We start from the raw sequence: 22,038 nt of genomic DNA on the forward strand, positions 1-22,038 counted from the left end.
GTAGTTTAATAACCAGAAAACAATTCTCCAAAATGCAAAACTGCCTGTTTCTATCCAATTCCTTAACCTATTAAAGGAAACATCAAAAAGTGTGCTGCTGATCAGTTATACATCTACTAATTGCAGCAGTAGTAGTCAGCGGAGGATTGTTCAGTGGAGCATTGATAGTTTTCTGGATTACACGAGTATGCAGAGGCTTATGATTAGCTACACAGAATTAATTAACTATTTGACAATATACACTATTAGGGTCAGGTGGCAATTTCCAGTGTACCACAACTGAAATTAGTGAAAATGTCAAAGTGTTAATGGCAGAGGCAGAGAGCTCTGCGTGATGGTAAAATTCAAACAAAGTAATAAAGACTGGAAAATAAAGTGGAATCCAACAGGGTGACATTTTGGGGAAAAACACTAGTTAGATGAGACGAAGGATGGCTGCAGGGAGAAAAATGTGATGATACTACAGTGTCATATCTATCAGAGCTTATAAGTCATAGATCAACATAGTAAAACCAGTGCAGTAATACCTGCATTCTTACTCATATCCAGTAGGGGGCGACTCCTCTGGGTAAAAAAAAAAAAAAAGGAATCTTAGTTTATGGAAGTCTATTGGAAAATGGCCTTAGTTCTCACTTAATCTATGTATGTGGTAAACACTTATCTGATAAATTTATAGTCTCAATAGCAAGATTTAGGTCTTACAGAATATAAACTGATGCTCATGTTGTAAATTGTGGCCCCCATTGTACTTCAAGAGACGATAAAGATGAGTATGTTTTAGAGCATGGCTACTTTGTAATTGACAAGTACTGCTGTTAGAATGTGCAGTGCCCTTTTCCCCCTCAGTCAGAGCCTCCCCTTTCTTCCAATATGGTAAAAAAGCTCAAGTCGAGGCTTCCAAGCGGGAGTCCATAAACCAATGGGTGACGTCACTGTGGCTATGCCCATATGTGGTCTATGGTTATGCCACCCAAACACAAGTGAATGCAATTTAACATTTAAAAGTTTTAGCGGTTTTAAAGAGAAGTGACGTCTATTTTATGGCCAATAAATACATATTTTCACCGTGCACACTTCAATAAGAGCCTGACTAAGCAGGTCTGCAGGATTCTAGATGTAGATTTTCACCCTTCCAATTTCCACTCAAATGAGTGACACATGGAAGCTGCGGTCAGTGTGTCAAAAGGAATAAAAAGCAATTACTACATTCAGATCCTGTCTTACTGAGTGATTTCTTCTCTGCAGATGTGTGAAGGCTGTTCTTCCCAACTGCACCACAGAAAGGGAAATCTTATTGGCTTACCAAAGACAATTAGAAATGTGACAATGTGGATATTCAAACATAACACAGTAATAAGGGCTGGCTGCTCTTCCTTACTACACCTTGCTTAGCATTTCAAAGTTCATTGGTTACAAAAGTGTGTTTTTAAAGCTCACCATCTATATTTAATGTCTGACAACGTTTCATCCTCTTTGCCTGCATTTCATGTGAGACAGGACATTTCTTCATCATGTCTTGCTACCTCTGCTTCTCTACCTTGACTAAAGCTGCATTTGCCTTTTCCATCTTAACACTACTTTGTACTCACTTTGAACAGACCTCATCACATCTCAATCCTATACATCAAAGAGCAGGATCCCCCGCCACCCCTTCAATCTTTCCTCGGCTTTCTTGATGTTATTCAAACCAGCACAGGTTTACTAAAGTCACACTTTGTAAATGCCCAGAAAGTTCCTGTCAGTTTTGAGATATTAGCCAACTTTTACTGTGAATCTTATCTACCCATGCCTCAGAGGTGCTAACTGTCCGCTGTGTGGATCCCCGTTACCCCTGAGTATTTGAGGATATTTGGAAGAAATCTCATGTACTGAGGCAAATAGCTCAGGAAAAAAAAAAGCAGCTGTGTTTGGATGCATCAGAAGCACTTAGGTTTTAGTCTCACATTAAAATTAATTGGACATTATGCTCTTGCTTAGCCTTTGAAACCTGAAAGAGCATGACATGCTGCAACGAAGAGAAAAATCAGCACAAATAAAATGTTCACACTTTACGTCTCAGTTAAACAATGTCTGTATGTAGGACGTTGTTCTGCTAATGATGCAGAAAATGGTTTTGATAAGCAAATGTTTTATTCCCCTGAAATTGCATCAAAGCCCTCAATCACAAATAATGAATCCTAACGTCCTTGAACAGACTTTTGAAATTAAATCGTATTATGAAACAGACTGCGTACTCTGTGCTTTCAACAAAACACATTAGCTGTGACAGCACGTCCACAAGTATTTAAGAATAATGCAAACTCTTACCTGCATATAGTGCAATTAGGACAATACCCAATTCCCTGATGACTTGAGTGATTCATAGATTATGTTGAAAATGCAGAAAAACAACATTTGGAAACCTCAAGTGAAATTAAATTAAAGGGGATTTATGTCTTTCCTCTTTCTTTACATGTACATATATATATATATATATACAGTTACAGCTTTGGATACTCCTTATAAACACGGCTAAAGATAATAATGAGGCCAGAGTATGTACAAGTAATCCCTGTGAGCCAAAAGCTCAGACATCAGTCTGCTTTTGAAGCTCTGTTTCTTTTTTTTTTCTATTTTTTCTACTCGTGCTTTTATGTCTGTTTATGAATATCCTCAATATTGTCTTCTCAGGCAGCTCTTGCTGTGAGCACAGCAGTCCTACCCACCTGCTGTTCAAATCTTCTGTTCGCGAGGGACAGCCAATCAGAAAGAAGCTGGGCTGAAGGGAAAGGGAGGTAAAAAGTCTCAGGGGGCCACGCCAAGGCCTACTATGAGATGAACAAGGATTACTTTAAACTGTGAGTCTTTCTCAGTCAGTTATTCTTTTACATTTAAAAAAATATATAGGGTAGGAAATGAGCATAATAGGTTTCTTTAGCTGATGCTTTAACTGTGTCCCAAGAACTGTAGCAAGTGAAAGCTAAACCCGATGACTGGCTGTAAAGAAAACTGTGGCCAGTAAGTTTACTCAGCTGCAGCTAATTAACATAAATCCTGCTAAATAAATAGATAAATAAATGTAAACACTGTTTTCTACCAGTTGGTGTCTGTAAACATGAGCTTCAAACGGCTTTGCGAAACAAACAAAACTCTGCATCACTTTTAGTCGTACTGCGAGGAATGACAACATCTGTTTGTTGGCCGATCCCCCCACAACTCTCAACAGCTAGTGAAAATTTTGTTTTAATCGTGTTCAGGTCAGGATAGATTCTAACCCCTTGAGGATATCTTTTTTCCCAGCAAATGTCACAGTAGGTGAAAAGTATTAACTGATCTAAAACGAAAAGACTAAATACCTCCAAATTACATTCCCTACAACTGAAGCTGTGTTTACTGCAAATACCACTATCAAGACAGAAGCCAAATGTGGAACCTTGTCTGTTTTCCTGCAAAGTTATGTAAAAGCTACTCAGATGGATTTCATGAAACTTGGTTGAGAGGTGGCATTTGTGCAAAAAGAAGAAAAATATTCAGCATTGGCTCGGGATCGCTTACTTCAGATTTGTGGGATACGGTACTGGCACTGGAATTCGCTCTTTTACAGCTCCTCTTTGTCAGGATGGTGACGTAGAACTTTCAATAAAAATTTATTGAAATGTGGCAGAGGTGGCGAATTTGGAAAATAAGGGCCTACGTGATAAAAAAAAATGATCATGTAGGACAATGACCTTGTAGTTTAGTACCCACAGTCACACAACAACGACTGCACTCTTTGATGTTTTTAATGGAAAATGTTGCAAAATCTCTCAGCAGCTTTATTATTTTATCAGTTTCTACTAAGACATTTTTTTTCCTACTGACATTGATGAGATATTAATGTGTCTGTTTCTACGGATGCAGTTCTTATCTCTCAGGTGCTGTATCTAACCCTGCAGATCTCACAGGAGGTTTAGCCTCACAATTTATCCATCCTGACCTGCAGCGATCAGAGCGTGTAGCAGATCAGAGGATGGGTCAGGCCTCCCATCTCTGTGCCTCCATTTGGGAAATCATTGTCATTTGATCCAGGCCAGCCCCAGAGGAATGCTGCTCCTGCAGATACATTACAGGCAGGGAGCCTGCCAAACTGGCTTCTGGCATGGGAGCACAGCTTGGACACGGGTGGGCAGAGCTGGGAAGGGGTCAGGCAGCGGCTCACACCAAGGGTTTGCTAAATGATCGTGGGTAACGTTTGCTGTTTGGGGTGGGGAGGAATAATAGCCAACTGGGAATACAGAGGCAGTAAGTTTCATGCAATATTGATTTCTCCCTATCAAAAGAAAGCCAAGCAGTGTTTGCTCTTCTTGGTGAAAGACTTACATATTGTACATGTTTGCTTCTTGAGATAAAAAGAATTCTTTTTTTTTTTTTTGGGAGATAGGTACTTCTTTTATTTTCAAAGACTAGCAGATGAGACGTATTACATCTCTAAATACCACTTTGAAATCCCTTGAAAATCAGAACGCTCTTCAGAAACAACATAAAAGAGCCGCTAAAAGGGATTTTTAGTGGAATAAATTAGAGATGTATCGATTTACTTCCAAAGTCACGTGCTGCAATCACCTGACTTCTCCCAGACCACAGAGAACCGCTCGGGTTTTGTTTATTCAGATGGAGAGAGCAGAGGCACCAAAAGGCATCGATTATAAGGAAAAATCATCAGCAGAGGCCTTTGATGTCTAAATGAGGCATGTGCAATCCAGACCCCTCTCTTTACCTCACAACCGCCTCTTCACACACATCCACGCACACATTAGCCCAGACAGCATGCACACAAACGTGCACACACATGCACGCAAACAGTAACAGATATTATTCTTAACTTGCAAACAAAGACCCAAACCAGATATGCAAAGTGGAAGAGCATTTCCAGAACTTTCTCTCATTCCTTTAATAGCCAGTCATGTGCTTTAAATTAGAAGCCGAACTGATCAAGCCTCGCAGATAATGCAGAAAAAGGGGGCAGATCCTGCATCTGTTTTCACTAGTGCAAGCAGAGGATGTTGTTACTTACAAGCAATTTTTCACACTGAAATCAATCATTTCCACTGACAGCAACTTTTGGAACTTTGACTCCTGACAAAAATGCTTGCTAGGAGGAGAAATCTGATTGTGGGAGTCGATCATTTGTCACGAGCTTAATACATGTAATCTATAACCCTGACCAAGAAGGACAAGTAAAAAAGAATAAAGAACGATGAGGGAGAGATGAATGACAAGAAAAGCCAAAAACAGATTAAATATGGAAATGAAGGGCACTGAGCCTTTTCTCTCTTGATCAGTGGAATACCAGCAAATTTTGCTAAATAAAATTAGTACAATAACAACCTAATAGCATTTTGTGCTTGGAAAAGTTTGCTAAAGTACACCAAGTGACTCAATCGACATGTGAAAAATCACAGAGAACTCTGAGCATCGTTTTCCACCTTGATTTTAATGTCTGAGGAGATTATGCTGTTGGAATTGTGATGATGAGTAGTTTGGAAGTACATCCTGTTAACTACTCCCACTGACATTAAGAGGATTACGTAGGTAGCGTCAGACAGAGGCAACTCCTTCCGTTAAGTTGAGTCTTTCCTATCCCTTCCAAATCTCTGCTGCCGCTACGTCGAGCCTGTAATTTGCCTAAAACTGAAGGCATCCGGTGGAGACGCGGCGATATGTGGAGACAGACAGATAAATCAAAAGGCTGAGAGACAGCGAGAGGGAGGGAGAGTATTTGTCTAGAGAACATGGAGAGGGTGGATCATTTGTCTGGCAGATGCATGTTGATACCGTGATGCTGCTTTGGTGGTGATGGTGTTGGTGTATGAGGGGGGGGGGGGGGGGGGCGTTGTGGAGCAGCACCTGGTGGCTGCAAACCTTGTGGGAGGACATGCGGGAAGACGTTTAAGAGCTGAGGGAAGGAGCAGGCGGAGAGGAAAGTGAAATGTTCTTGTGAGTGTGGGATGACCTCAGTGTGGGGAAAAACTGCGCCCACATTTCCAACAAGCGCTCCCAGCTGCAGCTATAAAGCACAGAAACAGCTCGGAGCAACAACCCAAATCAATTCTTATTGACTGTACCGTGTTCTGTGCAGAGGGGATGCAACTATAACCATTAAGACATTACTTTAACTATTTTCCTGTTTTTCTTCTTCTTGTTTCATCCTTTCAAGCCAGCAGGTTAACCATCTTCTGAGGCACAGAGGTAATTGGGCTGTGTCGTAGCCCCACTTTATCACTGTCTCTCTCTTGACATGTATGTTTACCACAACTATAATCTTCAAAAAGCCTGTTAACATAAGTAGCTCAGCTTTCATAAACCATAAAGTCAGCTCTGACTGATCCTCGGCACCATCCTGTTTACCACGCTGAGGAGCATAAGCAGCGCTCTGATCATATCTGCTGCTTGCTAGCAAAGGCTTTCTTTCTGCACACATCTCTGTGACTCATTTCCAAACATGTTGCATTAATATTTAGTGCTCAGGAGACAGGTGACGGAAGGTGACATCGCCTTGAACGTGTAGCTTACAAGACAACACTGCGTATGTGTAACTTTTTCCGCTGAGAGAGCGAGAGAGAGAAAAAAAGAAAAATCAAAGGTTGGTGTTGAAGACAACTGCGAGCGCCTGGAGTACAAAGTGTTTTAATGCTCTCTCCCCATCATAAAATACAGCACTGTGGGTATCTGCCTAAAGAGGGAGAACAGTCGCTTAGCCTGGTGTCGGATATACAGTGAAACAGATCTCTCAGTTGAACACCAGGCTTTTTAAAATCATGCAGGAAAGACCCAACGTCCGTCAAACACATTGAGAGGTTCCAGGTCACGCCCTGGTGTTTTGGCTTTAATGGGAGCAGCGTGTAGAGAGCGCGCGGGTGTCTGGAGGGGTGGAGTAATTCAATTACCACGGTTAATTCTCTGTTTTTTTTTCCCTCTACTGGTGTCCTGAAACACTCCAGGTCGAGAGAACCAATGCGATCACCAGAGGCGACGGCAGGATGAGACACAGGAAGAAGTCTGGTCTCCAAACATCTGGCAGGGCAAGGCTTCCATGACTCGCTCAACCTCGGGATGAAAAAAAAAGACCCTCAGATCTGCAGGGATCAAAGTGTGCCCTGGGTGCATGAGCCACTGTGGCCTCCCTCAACATATTCAAATGGGGTTTCCTGAAAGACGTCAGAGCCACAAGCAGGAACATAAATGAAGCAGGAAAAGAGGCAATGATGAATACCTGAAAATCTCTCCACATATAATATCTAAGGAATTAGTCCAGGCTATTTTTTCTGTTGAAAATTTCAACATAATTGAACTGTCAGATCTAGAAAACTTACAACTTACCTACTTAAAAAAAGCATTAGAGTTTGATGTGCTGCAGGAAAAGAGACTAAAAGACTAACCTTCATTTACCCCCAGGATAAATCTCAGAGGTTGCAAGATCACTGCAAAAATCCCCTTGTTACATCAACATGAACCCTAAAAGTCTTTTTTGACCAAAGTCTTTTGTACAATGTTTCACAGTGATCCAAAATCAAATGTAATTTTTCTTCAGTGCACATGAGCGACCTGCTTTTTTAAAATTATTTACAAATAAAGAGGAACATTTCCAGAAACATTACTTTTGCATTTTAATTTCTTAAGGATGGACATTTTATGCATAGCAATCAAAGGATGCTTAAACAATTGCAGAAGCATTTCTTCTGCATTTGCTTGTAGTGGCTTTATTCTCCTTTCACCTCGCACCGCCCAAAAATGTCCTTCAAACTACTTAATCTAGGAAAGAAAGCAATTTGACACAAGCCATCTTTACAGGTATACCCACGAAGCCTTACTGTGGGCATGCTTTATTATTGATGCAATGATGCTATGAATTCATTGTTTTACATTTGAACAAATTCTTGGGCTTTAAACTGTAAAGAAAAACAAAAAAACAGAAAATCATTCAGCTATTATTTTAAACTTACATGTGGACCGACTGGAGGAAAAAAGCAAAGCAAAGCACCAGTTTAGGCAAAATACCCTCACATTCACCGCCATGTTTCCTCTCAATAATCACTTTGACATTATAAATTCATCAAACACTGCCTCCCTTCAGCGGCAGTGATGCCTGGGAGCGGGGGTCACCTGTATGCAGCATTACCGAATTAGCCGCTATCTAACCCAGACCTGCTGTGGCGTGCTGACACTAATCCCGGGCCTGCTGGAGAGCCCTGTCTGTGTTACATTATCATGTCTAATCCCCATAATCTCTCAGCCGCAACGCTAAACACTATTCCACCTCGGTCTCTTACCTCATACCCCTTTAATAACATTAATGAAGGGCCGGGCCCCATTACCAAGGCTACCCTAGCGGTGGGCTGGGTGACGGCCGTAATCAGAGGCCCCCTGCACAGCCACCCACTCAGCCTTCCAGGCAGCAGGAATTAATGTAATTCGTCGCCTGGGGCAAAAAGCAAACCAAACATATGTTCAACAAATCAGGGTTTGTGTATTTTCGTGTCACCGTTACTGTGCAGGTCTATTAGAGTCACTGATGAGATCCTTAGTGAAGGGCCCGCCATGCAGGAGAACGAAAGCTTTGAAGTGCTCGTGCCACTTCGAAACTCCCCCCCCTCCACTTGCCTTGAGACGTTTATGATGAGCTGACCTGAGTTATTAAAATACCACAGAAATGATCGCCCATAATGCCGCTCTTTTTTGCTGTCAACAAAGAATGGCAGCAGGGGATTGGCTGGGATGAAAGGTTGAAAGGGGTCTCGTATTAAAAATGGCACTTTATCCATTAAAGCGGGATTTCTGCTGTCTCTTTGTGTAATTACCTGCACCCGCCAGCTCTGTGCTCGGGCTTACCTTGTTTACACTGCGTGTCTCGCAGCCTTGCCGTCTCCCTGCACGGCGTCGTTACACTGTCTTCTGCTCTGCCTTTGTCTCTCTTGATGTCTTTCACTTGTCTGTCTTGGCTGTCAGGGCCAACCTTGAAAGAGGAGGCGTAAACACACCCAGAAGAGCAATGTCAATGAAAGCACTGAATGAATATATACAAGTTAAAGCATGCCCTGTAATGCGTTTTTTTTTTTTTTTTTTTTTTTTCAATTTAGTCATGTAGATGTTGTATTCATTTATTTACAATTTACAATTTGGCACTCATATAACTCAAACCCATTAATGTGCTTTGCAATGTTAATCAAATGCTAATGCAATTGCATATCCCCCCCTTTACTAGCCCTACCTCCTAGCAAACAGCACCACACTGACTTAATTGTGAGAGTATGAAAAACAGCACATACAGACTTCCTCTCATATTTAATTTTATCTTTGAATAAAAGAGCTATAGGAAAGTATTAATCTGCTTAACATTTCTAAGTACATCCTCCAAAGGATTTTGCTTTTTTAATCTTACATATGCTCAGCAGAGTTACTGGCAAAAACTGTACATTTTCCTCATTTCATCCTTTCAACATCAAATGGTGAGCAGCAAAAATTGGATCAGACTTCAAAGACTGTGATGTGCTCCAAGTCACGGAGTGGCTCTTCTATTTCACATATTGAATCCGAGCAGGATATCAAAGTGCTACCAAAGAACCTCAGGTCTTTACTAAAAAAGGGGTCTAACATCTGTAGAAAGAAGAGCGCAAAGACAAATCACCTCAGGGAAGAGCGAGCATTTATTCTCAGCCGTGAATTTCCAGCCTTTTGATTCTCTCGTTCCTGTACCACCCTGTCTTCTTCTCCGCTGAGATGGAGGTTGGAGCAAGAGAACTCTTTTGTCTCAAGGACTCAAAAAATTCCCAAAGAATAATCTGGGTTAAAGCTGCTTTGTAGAGGAGCAGCATTGTTTTATTTTATTTTATTTTTTACATACACAGCTAGTAAGGCATAAGGAAAATGCTCATTGATATTCTGCTACTTACATCTTTTTTATGGGTGTAATCTCCGTCTGCCTCTTTGTTGTCCGGGCTGTACCTGTGAAATTAAGACGCACTTTTAACTAAAATGAACGAAAATGATCACTGCAAAATAAAGCATATTGCATCAGCTTATTACAAAGAAATCCAGAGCTGAGGATGATTTTTATTTGTCTTTTTTGCTCCTAAAACATCTCCACTTTATGATTATGTAATTTGCGGAGCAAAAAAGCGCCGATGTGTTTCTGCGCCCGTTCGCTCATGTTGCATTATTTAAAAAGCAAACACCAACGAGACAACATCTGCACGCACAATGCCGCGAGCCAGTGGCAGTCATGCTTCGGGTCTAGAAAAACAAAAATCTCATCCAGTTTGGAACTGGCAATGCAACCGGAGGCTCTGCTGTTTGGATGCAAACACAGAATTCATGCATGGCAGACAGGAGGGGTATCAAAAGGGAAAAGAACAGCATGTAGGTGAGAACACAAATCTTACCGCAGGAAAATGGGCCAGATCATGTCAAAATAAATATATATGGAGAGATTCCAACACTGATTAAACAGAATTGTTAAGTGGAGGTTTGAAGTTTTTTCCCACCAAGGAATATGATTGTAAACATGGAGAGAAAAATCCCCAGATGAGGCTCTGCTCGGTTTGAGTATACAACAAGCATAACATTTTCAGATGTGTAAATCTAGTATTTTGGAGTTTTGGAGTCGGGAGAGAAATGCGCAACCTTGACCAAAATGTCGCAGAAGATTTAAACAAGATATGCAATGCATCTCTAATTTTACGTCTTTCTTTCTAAGAGCTATTGTGAAAGGTCTGAAATCATTCGGGGATACTTAAAACAATTTTTAGGATGCTTAGAGACTTTTTTAATGACAAAAAAAAGGTAAAAGCTGCCATCAACACCTCGTGTGCCACTATTCATTCAGTGGCTGCTCTCCCGCTTAGCAAATACTTTCTTAATGTCTGGCCTGCCCATATGTTGAATAAACACAAGCTCGTACATCTGGACACCAGTGCAGCACCCAGCCCCGCTTGTGGTCAGACAAGTGTGCTATCTTGGTGGAAAGTTATTTATTACGTTTATAAAACTGAAAGAGGTGGTGCACAGGGAGGAGCTTTCTCCTTTGGGTGAAACAGCAGTTCATTATGAGGCAAAAGCAGCTCATCCAGCAAAGGCTGAAGATGAATGGCAAGCATGGGAGGCCTCTTGCTCAGTCAGCCATGGCTACTGGTGGACTATTGTCTGTGCAATGAGGAGCAAATGAAATTACAAAAGAAATCAAAGTACAGGAAAAATGAGACCAATGAGAACAGATGCTGAAGGACAACAAATGTCAAAGCTCACCCTAAATGCTCCTCTTTGGTGGTCTTTTCTCCAGCCTCAGGGTGACATCTGTGCTCCTGGGGTCCACAGTCCCGACGCACCCGATGGCCCCTGTAAGCTGCACAGGATATGAATGCCAGACACGCTGTCAAATGGTCAAATGCCTCACCCCTGTCCTCATATACATGTTGCATGCTCACACAATTACACACAAAGTGTATTTATTATATATTAATCAGGAGCACCAAACAGTTTTGTATTAAGAAACTCTGGATTCACCCGCGAGGAAGTGAGATGTGTTTAGCATGCATATATGGTCTGTGGCGCTGCAGTGAGGAAACTTTGTGCGATTATTGAGACACACTGAGCTCAGACGGATGGTAAAAGGAGCCTGCTGACTTACTCCGTCGACGGGCTTTGTGTTTTTCTGGTAAAATTATATGCACAGGAAAAGAAGGCTCAAGTACATTGTTGAGCAATGGTTCTATTTTGCATGGTCTAATCTGATCGATGGTGAGCATGTCCCCCAGGCCCCGCTGAGATCTGAGAAGCCACCAGGCTCATACATTTGAAAGGCATCTGTTTATTTTCAGAATGCAAATGCAGCCCACCTCAAAGGCTATAAGCTGCAGAGAACACACAAAGTGAATGTGCTGGAGTGCTCCGCCGGGGGGCTGAGGCCCCACTTATGTCAGGTTCAGGTTCTCCCCCCACCCCGCCTTCCATCCCCTTCCCGAACCCCGGCGGCCACACACAAACACGCTTCTCTAAAAAGAAAGACAGCGGCGACAGAGAGGCTTTCCCAACACCAAAACCATGTTTACCCATTCTGCAGCTTTATTTACAAGGGTTTAATGGAGGACATTTACACAAGGTGTGCAGGCGACTGAGATGCTCCATGTGCCAGATGAGGGCAGCCCTTAGGAGAGCCAGGGGAAACAATGCCAGATCTCCTCCCTCCTGCCCTCCTCTCTCCTGCCCCTTTTGGCACCCTCCCTTGTCCTCCAGTGAGAGCCTCCGAGGAGGGGGAGGGGGGCTGGGAAGGTTAATGTGCCCACTTTGATCTTCGTCAAGGCACACTGAGTAAGAATTAATTTACATTTCAGATGAAAAGGTTGACAGTATAAAAAGGCATCTTGTTTCTGGTATGTGAGAGCTGTGTAATAGGCCAGGAATTTGAGAGAGGAAGTCGTGAGGAAACAGAAGGGATAAGCCCCTCTCTTGCCTTTACTGGGAAAGAGATGAAAGGAAAAAAAGGATCTCAGTATGCACTGTTCTTCTGAAACATGGGGACCAAATGCTGCCCAAACTTTCAAAAGCTTTTCTGTATGCATTATTAATTAATTATTACTATTTCGTAGGCCACTCATGGAGATCAAAAAGGTGTTTCACAAAGATGTAAGGTTTCCAGGCCTTTATCCCGTTTCCTTTTGAAAATGTATGAAAACAGTGGCGCGAATTTCCACCGGACATGGGGCCGCGTGAGAAATTCCAGATGTCTCCACTTGAATATTTGAACTTGAAAATTTAAACATTTCTTTACCTGATTGTATGCGGACAGCTGCCTCTTCCCGCTCTTTTTTGATTTGCTTGAGGTTCTGCCGAGCAACATAGCCCCTCCAGGCTAAGGGGAAAAGAAAGAGACAGTGTGTGTATGCGTGTGTGTGTGCGAGAGATTGCTGACCTACCTCTGTGAAACAAAATAGACTGCGCATACTACACAAGATCCCACTTCAAAACACTGCTAAACCAGGTGGCAGAGGGATGGATCCCTTTGAACTCTCTGAGGTCTTATTGTCTGCTCTGAAGCATTGCTCTTAACCCTCATAGGTCAAGCTGTGGTTATCAAACTATCTCTTTTATGAAGACTCACAGGCACATAATAGGCTAGATGTCATTAAGAAACCACCTCACATCAAATTTGCACCTGTTTCATCACGACCGATAAAAGAATATATCACAACTCATCTTTCTTTTCATATTTTTGACTTAAGTTTGAATAATCGCTCTTCCTGTTTACTGTTTAATCAAAACCAGCGTACCTGACTGGATGATTGTGGCCCCACGGCTTCTCTTCTCCTTCTCTTTTCGATAATGCCGGGCCCCGAGCCAGCCTTTAGTGTAAGCTTGCATCACCACCACCCGAGCTATTACTTCCCGCAGCAGCAGGTTCAGTTGTTCCACATGGTAGTATTTCAGAAAAACCTGACAGGACATTTTGCTCTGCTTAGGACATCCAAAGCTTGATTATGTCTATTTCTTTTATGTCTTTACAAACTTTAATGTCTTTTACAAATACAAATAACTTCAATATTAAACTTTTTGTTTTAAAAATAACCCCACCTTTGTCTTTCCCAGCACCCAGTCTTTTAATTTGGCCCTCTCCAGTATGGCAACAGCGTTTTCTTTGCTAGTTTCAGGCATCTCGTGAGCCCGAAATGCAAGATAGTAATATCTGGAAGAGGAGATAATGAAGAGAAAAAGGACACCTTTGAACAAATGTAGTTACTCAAGCAGAGATATTGTGTTTTGCTATTATTAAAAAAAAAATCTGGGAGTATTTGGAGCTGATAAATATAAAAACTAAGCATTATCTTTGCACAGGAAGTCGTTACTTTGTTACATAGTTTTTACGTCCTCAAAAAGCATAACACAATAAAATCAAGGTTGGATAAAACACTAAGTTAAGTGAAAAACTGTGCAGAAAACCCAAAATACAGTGTCCCGATATGAGAACACAGGGTGTCAAGAGGCTAACGAATTGCTGAAGGTGTTTTTATTACAAGCTGCATTCACAGATTCACTGACACACAACTGACAGAGCTTTATTCGACGTCTTTAAGCAGTACAAATGCATGCACACAAATGCATGTAGCAGGCAGTCAGATGGATGCAGAGAAGACTATGTGCAAACTAGAAGACCCGGAATCAAACTATGAACTTGTGGACAACCTGCTTTACCTCCTGAGACACTGACATGCCAATAATAGAACAATATAAACAGATTTAAAGAATTTTAAAAAGCTACTTTCAACTGCTTTCTTAGTGACAAGGGATCACATATTTGATTTGGCAACTTTTTTAACACATTTTTAACGTATGTCATTCCTATAAAAGATTGTTCTGCCACTTATTCATTTATTTTTTGATTAGGCAGTCTAAAAGTTTCAAGTTAGGTATCTAAAAATGTTGACTTACAGCTTCAAACTTCAAACTTCTGATTTTTTAAGTGAAATAAGCCTCCATACCCTCCTAATGCAAGCTCAAAGGGATCTTTGTGTTCTCCTGGGATTGAACCAGGAATCTTTCACTTATTAGGAAAATATATAAACCACTAAATTATAGAGAATAAATCAAGCATGTGTCTGAAACTGGAGCCATCTGATATACAAATCTTGAAATGTTGAATATTTGACAAGATATTGATAATTTAGCTAACTTAGTTTTGGTAGACTAGGGGATGACGTAGTGCCTACTTACTTAACTGTCTTCAAGAAATGACATTATCAATATCAACATCTTGTTGCACATTGCTACTAGAAGTACTGTTAAGAGAACCACAGTTAAAAACTTCCTGCTGCTCAGAAATCTGAGTCAAACATGACTCTTTAACAGAGACCAGCGCTGGATCTCTTTTCAATGCATCATCGTCTCCTATTTCAGTGGCCACAGAAGATCCTCATTAGCGCAGGCCTATCAGTGTGCATCACCCACGCCGCTGTTTATTGCTCACATTGTCTGGATCCATCCACTGATCCTGCTGTTTATAAAATACCAGCATAGGACAGAGTGGTTCTAACTGTTTGCTCAGGGACATCAAGGCTCCAGAAATACTCGTTCATCTTTCGTGTTCTGGCAGTGGTCAAAAAGAAGAACAACAACAAGAAGAAAAACTTCTTTGAACTCCCCTCCCCGCCTCAGTCTACAGCCTTTCATTCTAATTCCTGTTGATACCTGTTATTTCTTTGATGGTAAATACAAAGCACTGCAACATCAGACGAGCCTTTGATATGGGAGCACAAATTTAAATCAGTTTTCACTAAAGGTGCAGTTTAGCCATTCAGGTCTGTCTGTATGACTTCTGCCTGGCTCAGGTAGGATGATATGGATTCAATAGCAAGGTTAAAATATATTTACACACTCTCCTTCTCACACAGGCACACTTCAGGCACAGGAGACAACAGGGACGTCATCGTGCCGGGGGTTGTGTGCGATCTTCCAGTAATCGGCCTTCAATACTGGGAGCAAAAGTAGGACATGCAGGGAAACACCATGTGGTCATTCAAAGTTTCAGCTCGCCAAAATTAGGCCCACATTTTTAAAGCTTCCCCCGAAGCAACGACACTAACCAGTCATCTCAAAGTTCTTCTTTCCACAAGTCTAAGTTAATTAAATTTTATATAATCTTAAAGTCTCCACATTAGAGGTGGCTGGAATACTTTTCAAAGGAACACTGATCAAACATAAGCTTTCTGGCATTTTCGCACAGCCTCATCTAAATGTGTGGATTTTTTTCCCCTTAAAATTTAGGTGTACGCTTTTAAATTGGAGGAAGCGTGTAGTGCTTAGTAACAGTTAAACGGATCCTGTCCCATATTTTTAAAAACCCAAAACAACACCCTTACGTAAAGCCCCCCGTTAATGATGAGACTTGTTTTAATTGTGCTCTAATGTAATACCGATGGGACAAGGAGACTATGTTTGAGCTTTTTCAGGTCACCGAGTATAAGAACAAACTCTTTATGAATAGTAAAAGGAAATCTATTAAAATGCATCACCCCTTATAATCACAGTTCCTCCTTGTTTGAATTTAATCCATATCTTCCAGACTGGAGTATCCACCCAGTTAAAAGAGCTGCAGGATTTAGTCTTGCACTATCACTAATGACTGCCAATTAGTCAGCCTCTTGCTCTGCTCAACATGTACCCCTATCTAATTAAAGAACCCGTGTTTTTGTGTGATGTAGAGCACGGCTCACTTGTTCTACGCCATCTCTGGGGTTGTGTCAGCGTGCGTGCGTGCTGCAGAGTGGAGGCGCCGCCTGTCTCGACGCCACTCTTACCTGTTGACAAAGTCTTCAAACAGGATGCGGTGGGAGTAGCCTTGGCGGCGGATGTTCACCGTCTCCAGGATCCCAGTGTAACGCAGCTGCACCATCACCCGCTCCTTGCAGAAGCAGAGTGCCTGCCTGTCGTCATTAGGTTTGATGCAGCGCACAAAGTGTGGCTGGCCCACGACCATCTTAGACAGCAGGTCCATCAGGGAGTACTGCACAAACACAACAATGAGGGCAGAAGCAAGAGAAGACACGAGAGAGCAGTTATATCGTTTCATATTATCAGGGTTTTTAGGTCAGATCAGATCTGCACTGGAAGAAGCATTCAAACTTTTTCCAGACAGTCTCATAACAAGCTCGATGGTACCCACGAGAATGAATCAGTATGAATCAATAAACAAATCTATCCCAACAGGACACAACAGTGTTTTCAATTCTAAAGTAAAAGACATCATGAATTATTTAGGGATTTGAAAAAAAAAGCAACACTGTGTAATTCTATTTGCAGAATTGTTGGTATCAGTTATGGTAATGTTAAAAAAAATGCAATGTAATAACAAAACGAATTAAAGTGTGCAAGTAGATTCTCATTCATCCAGGTCCTGGCAGTCTTCAGCACTTAAAAACAAGGTATGTGACCTGCTTTGGGATTAAATATAGGGTTTTGTCCATCAGTTGTTTTAGAAGTGACGTCTTCAAAAACCAAAAAAGTCCACTTGCTTTCTTTTTAAGCACTAATTAAAGATGTATTTACTGAGATGTATTTACATTTTATGAAATGAAAGGTGTGTTACAGGTTCATAGTCTATGAGTATGCTAAGGTCCTCTCACTTGGATCCAATTGACCAAAGCAGAGCACATTTCATCATCAGGCCATGAGCATGACATCCCTGCAGACGTTCAAGTACCTGCCAATTCTGTGTTAACTTGTTCAACTTCACACTCGTCCTACAAGGCAATATAACAGAAATGACTACTCATCCATGGTGTCTGCAACTATTTGTGTCCACAAGTGAGTACAACCCCTACTTTATAAAGCTGCAGTGGACTTGTTGGCAGACAGTTACTGATTTACACAGAACAAATTCATTAAATTCAATTTTGCTGTCCACCAGCCATCTTCAGCAAACATTCCCCAGCTAGTCCCCAGAGCAAGCTGAGGACATCTTTTAATGCTTTTCATCAGAGGTAAATTGACAAAGAACACATGAATACCCATAATTCATTTAATGTAAATATTATATCAGTAATAACTGAAGGATCCATTGATATCAGTTACAACATCATATTAATAACAAGTTAATCCACTCATCAGTGGAAGGCTTTTAGTTGTTTTCAGACAATCAGTGCTCCTGCTTTACGTCATTGAATCTTGCTGTTTGGAGTTATTGATACAGCATAAATTAATCATATTTGTATGAGCTTCAAATTAGTCTGCAGCTTCATATGTTATGAAGATCATTAGCTGCTCAGCTGAACCTGAAAAGCAGCTATCATTTTATTTTCACATTTGAAGCTTTTCTTTGTTACTCTTACAAACAAAGTACACAGTTTAAAAATGCTCAACGGCAAAATGAGACCAGCACGCAGACTTCAGTCTCATTTTCCTGCTGATGTATGGTGGAGTACGTGTTATCCGGGCAGTCATTTTTAGTGAGAAATGCAAACACCTACACGGAAATAGGAGGCCACCGTCTGTCTCCTCATCTTGGTGGTTTCTTCTGGGTGGCGGATCATCTCCATGGTGTCCACCTGAACACAAACAGTCGCGATAAGCACGCTGCACTGATGATCAGGCCAGACTTAGGCCACTGCAACATAAAATGCAGCAGATTCAAATGAGATGCTGTTCATTTGCGACATGACATCTTCAGCGGGCTCTGCAGAAATAAAGGTATTATTACAGCAGGTCCCCTTCCTCTAAATGGGCCAGTTGGGAAAACACAGCTGTACTAACTGTGCCGTCTGTATAACACAGCCTCATAAACACTTAAAGCTAACAATCTAGAGAATAATTCGGCACTGCTGTGGGGCATGGGAAAATTGCAGAGCATTCTGAGTAATGAGACTAGCCGTCACCGAGCAGACAGTCATCCTGATGACGGCGGATTAACGAGGACACAATATAAGCTTTCTAATGGCCTTCGCAGTTCATGGCTTCATCAAAATTAATGATGCAATAGATATTTTATAGTAAGTGAATATCTTAATACTTTATTTCATCCTTGCACGGAGAAAGGAAGGTACGTGAAAGGCTGTGCGAGCTGCATAGGAACGAGACGCTCCGACACTTTGTACTTCTGTATGATCTGCTTTCAGAATAGCAAACGGCTATCAGAGACTCACTTCCACTGTTCTAACAACTGTCACTTTAATCTGAGCGCACTGGTAGCTTCTCGTAAGCGTCAGTTTCTGTCAACTTTTCTCCAACTCTGATTGAGAACGAGACGCATACATATTACATCAGTCTCACAGAGTTATTACTAAGAAGTCCTCTCTTCTTCAAGAATAACTGAGTAGGTGCTTAGTGGAAGCTCAACAAAGTAGGACTGTTATTATTCCCACTGTTATTCTGGCCTTTGTTTCCGTCTCACATGAAGCATTTTTATAATCTAAAAGACACATCGCAGTGCATTTGTTTACATTAATAACTCAGGAATGTGGCTGTGTGGAGAAAAAATGGTTCAAAAGGGATGATTTACATTTTCCAAAAGCAGCTTGTGATTGATGTTTTATGACTGGAGCTGCACAGTCAGTCTGTGAAGCGCAGTTTGAAGTTTTAGTTTTTGGATTACAATAATGCGATGATAACTTCAGTGAACTATGTTGGGTTTATTTTCTCAGATCTGTCCTGTGCTTCAGTGGTGGTGCATTTGGATTCAGAAAGTTTTACTATTATCAAACAGGGCTCTTACCTTCAACAGGTATTTGGGAGACTTTGAGTACAGCACATGTTGTCGAATAACATGGAAGGAAAGGAAGAGAGAAATGGAAAGACAAGAGGAATCTGAAACTCAGTTTTAAGAGAGGTTCGAGTGTTAAAGCATCATGTGACTTCGTATTTCCTACACAAAGATCAGATTAAAGTTAGTCAACATAGGCTGAATATTTTCAGTCATTTAAGAAACGCGATCTTAGAGATATTATTAGCTTGTGAAATTCTGCCCCTTAAACAAAGAAGGTCCAGAAATGAAAGTGTTAAAGTTCAGAGGGAGAGGCAGTAAGAGCTTTTTCTTTTAAGAAAATTTCCAGCCACTGATGCTGCCAAGACTCAGCTCAAACAAACTTAGAGTGAACATGAACAATCAGCATTGCTGGATGCAACAAGAGATTCTACATGAAATATCATGGAAAGAAAACCGTCAAGCCAATGCAGTGATTTAAGCTGATTTAGGAGAATCTGCAAAAGTCATCCTTAAAATTTAAAACGCTACCTGCCAGCGACAAAAACAACAATATTCACTAAGTCTCAGAAACTACTTTTATGATGTAGACACTGAGTGCCAGATGGCGATGCTGTATCACCACAAGCAAGACAGCAAACATAACAGGGCAGTCAATTAATGTGGCTATGCTTCACAGCACAGGTTTTTACTGGGTTTCTTATGGTGCAATGCCTGTGAGCAACAAATAAAAAAAAATGTAAAAAAAGCATTATGGGGCTTTTTTTGCACGTGATGATTCGGGCTACGGCTGAATGCTCACCTTGGTGCGTCCTGAACCAAGCTGTGGTGGGAGAGATCTGGAGGCGGCGGTGACTCTCGCTTTGGACGTCGCCAGATTTCCTGTTGAACACAAGAATGAAGCCAGTGGACTTTCATGCAGTAATATGAGAAAGCAAATAATATTTGGGAATGAGCCAGCGGCGTTTCAGTAAACACTCCGGGATTGATTTTCTTTTCTTTTTTATTCAACATACAAGAAAAAGGTGTATAAAGCGTGCACCACTATGTTGGTGTTCATAGAGCAGGAGAGTATAAAGAAAAAAAAACTAAGCTGAATCCATGGGCTCAGGAGTGCATCTGTGTGCACAGCAGTCCAACAGCCCCACACACAGTGGAAAGGATGTGAACATAGCATATGCAAGACAGTCTGAACATTTCAAAGTTTCTGCACAAGATGTCCAAATGTTTTCTCTGGCTATATCTTCAGAGGCTAAACTGTGATTAATAGCAGTGAAAGAAGCCTTTGAAGCAGGATTGGTGACATCAAAGTCCTAATCCATGGGTGGCAGGATTTTTATAATGAGTGGGAAGTATCTTAACACATTTCAAAGGGTTTACTCCATGAATAAACAATAGCTGCACAGATGTGCCACACACACCTTTAGAAAAATACGTCTGCAGACACAGGAGGCAGCATTACCCGAGCAGCCGTGTATGGCAAGAAGGAAAACCTTTTTAAGTTTTTTTTTTAAAGATAAAGCCAAAGTGACAGCCCAACAATTGTTCTAGATTTTCTACCGCACACAGACAAACTTCGAAAATGCAAATATGCTCTCGTCTTCTGCGATATCATTTCAAGACTCGCATCGGTTGGTGAGGACATCGTCTGACAGCGAGCCAGAAACTTAAACACCGGATCAGCGCCTGCCTTTTCCCAGAGGACGCTGCACTATCAAACATGTATTAGAAGCTTCAATCAAAAGCCGGACTGATCAAAATCAATTTAGGATGGATTAATTAACAGGCAGTGCACTTCTAACTTTAGACAAAGGGTGTCCTACTGGTGCCAAAGGGTTTTGCACTGAGCCAAAGCAATGTGCCGTTCATAGCACACATAGATACACACACACACAAATATGTGCACACACACACTGCTGTAGTCAAAACAACCAAAAACATATGATGTGAGCACTCTTCAAAAGAGTCTTTTAAGCTAGTACTGATGTTGCTTTTAGCTTTTGACAGTTATCTCCCGATTTCTATTTATGCATCTGCTTGTTTATTCTGCTAATAAATCAGTTTTTTTTTGTATCAGGCAACAAACTAAATGCAAGACATTCTGCCATATTAAAATATGCTTTTTATATTTGTTGTAAATACGTTTGGAAAAATAACCAACGGATCAAAACTGGAACCCAAAAATAGAAGAAAGGACAGAGTAAAGCCCGATATGATGGAAATGTGAGCAGTTAATTGCTCATTATGAACACATGTTTGTGAGAAGGTCTTGTGTTTAGGATACCGGGAACAGATTTTACAACCTCAAAGGCCCCTTCGGCAAAACCTACACACATGCACGCACGCACGCACAAAAAGTATGATCTTTGAGAACAGAGGCTGTTAAACTGTGTCGGGTATATTACCAGCACACAGGCAGGGAGGGCCCTGCTCCAATTAGCCCAGAGTAAAGCTGGATGGATTAATTGGAGTGGGTCTTGTGCAAATGAAGTGCGCTCTCTCTTCTCCCCATTAGTGCTGCTGGGCCAGATCATCTGAGCACATTTGTCATGATGAATTAGCGGCTGCGAGTGGAACGGGCTCGTGGAGTGTCACTGTGCTTTTACGCCTCTCACTTCCATGACACCATCAAGAGGAGATGAAGGGGCTGCGCTGCGATGAGAGAAACTATGACAGTTGTACCTAAGCCTTGCAAATGGACACTCGCTGCTTTCTTCGTGTATTCCTTGGCGGGTCGTATTAATTCATTCTTCCGGCGGGTTTCATATCCCCTCCTGACTAGATGATTAGAGCATTGGTTAATAGTCAGTATCCTCAAAGATTTCTGCCTCCTGAGACAC

General features: G+C 41.4%; 1 protein-coding gene across 1 annotated transcript in view; it reads right to left on the bottom strand.

The window, feature by feature from the left end:
• The window catches only part of myo3b (myosin IIIB), a 70,536-nt gene that overhangs the window by 10,221 nt on the left and 38,277 nt on the right, over nt 1–22,038 (bottom strand). Inside the window, exons 23-32 of the mRNA XM_085384578.1 lie at nt 20,001–20,080; nt 19,211–19,231; nt 17,970–18,047; nt 16,302–16,507; nt 13,582–13,693; nt 13,281–13,443; nt 12,782–12,862; nt 11,260–11,356; nt 9,909–9,960; nt 8,848–8,971 (exon numbers count right to left, since the gene is read on the bottom strand). Of these exons, the coding sequence (XP_085240704.1) occupies nt 8,848–8,971; nt 9,909–9,960; nt 11,260–11,356; nt 12,782–12,862; nt 13,281–13,443; nt 13,582–13,693; nt 16,302–16,507; nt 17,970–18,047; nt 19,211–19,231; nt 20,001–20,080 (1,014 nt within the window). The remainder of the gene's footprint in view (nt 1–8,847; nt 8,972–9,908; nt 9,961–11,259; nt 11,357–12,781; nt 12,863–13,280; nt 13,444–13,581; nt 13,694–16,301; nt 16,508–17,969; nt 18,048–19,210; nt 19,232–20,000; nt 20,081–22,038) is intronic.

This window comes from Rhamphochromis longiceps, linkage group LG16 (assembly GCF_057381845.1).
Source record: "Rhamphochromis longiceps isolate RC_006_pf linkage group LG16, R_longiceps_female_GT1.1, whole genome shotgun sequence".
Taxonomy (NCBI): domain Eukaryota; kingdom Metazoa; phylum Chordata; class Actinopteri; order Cichliformes; family Cichlidae; genus Rhamphochromis; species Rhamphochromis longiceps.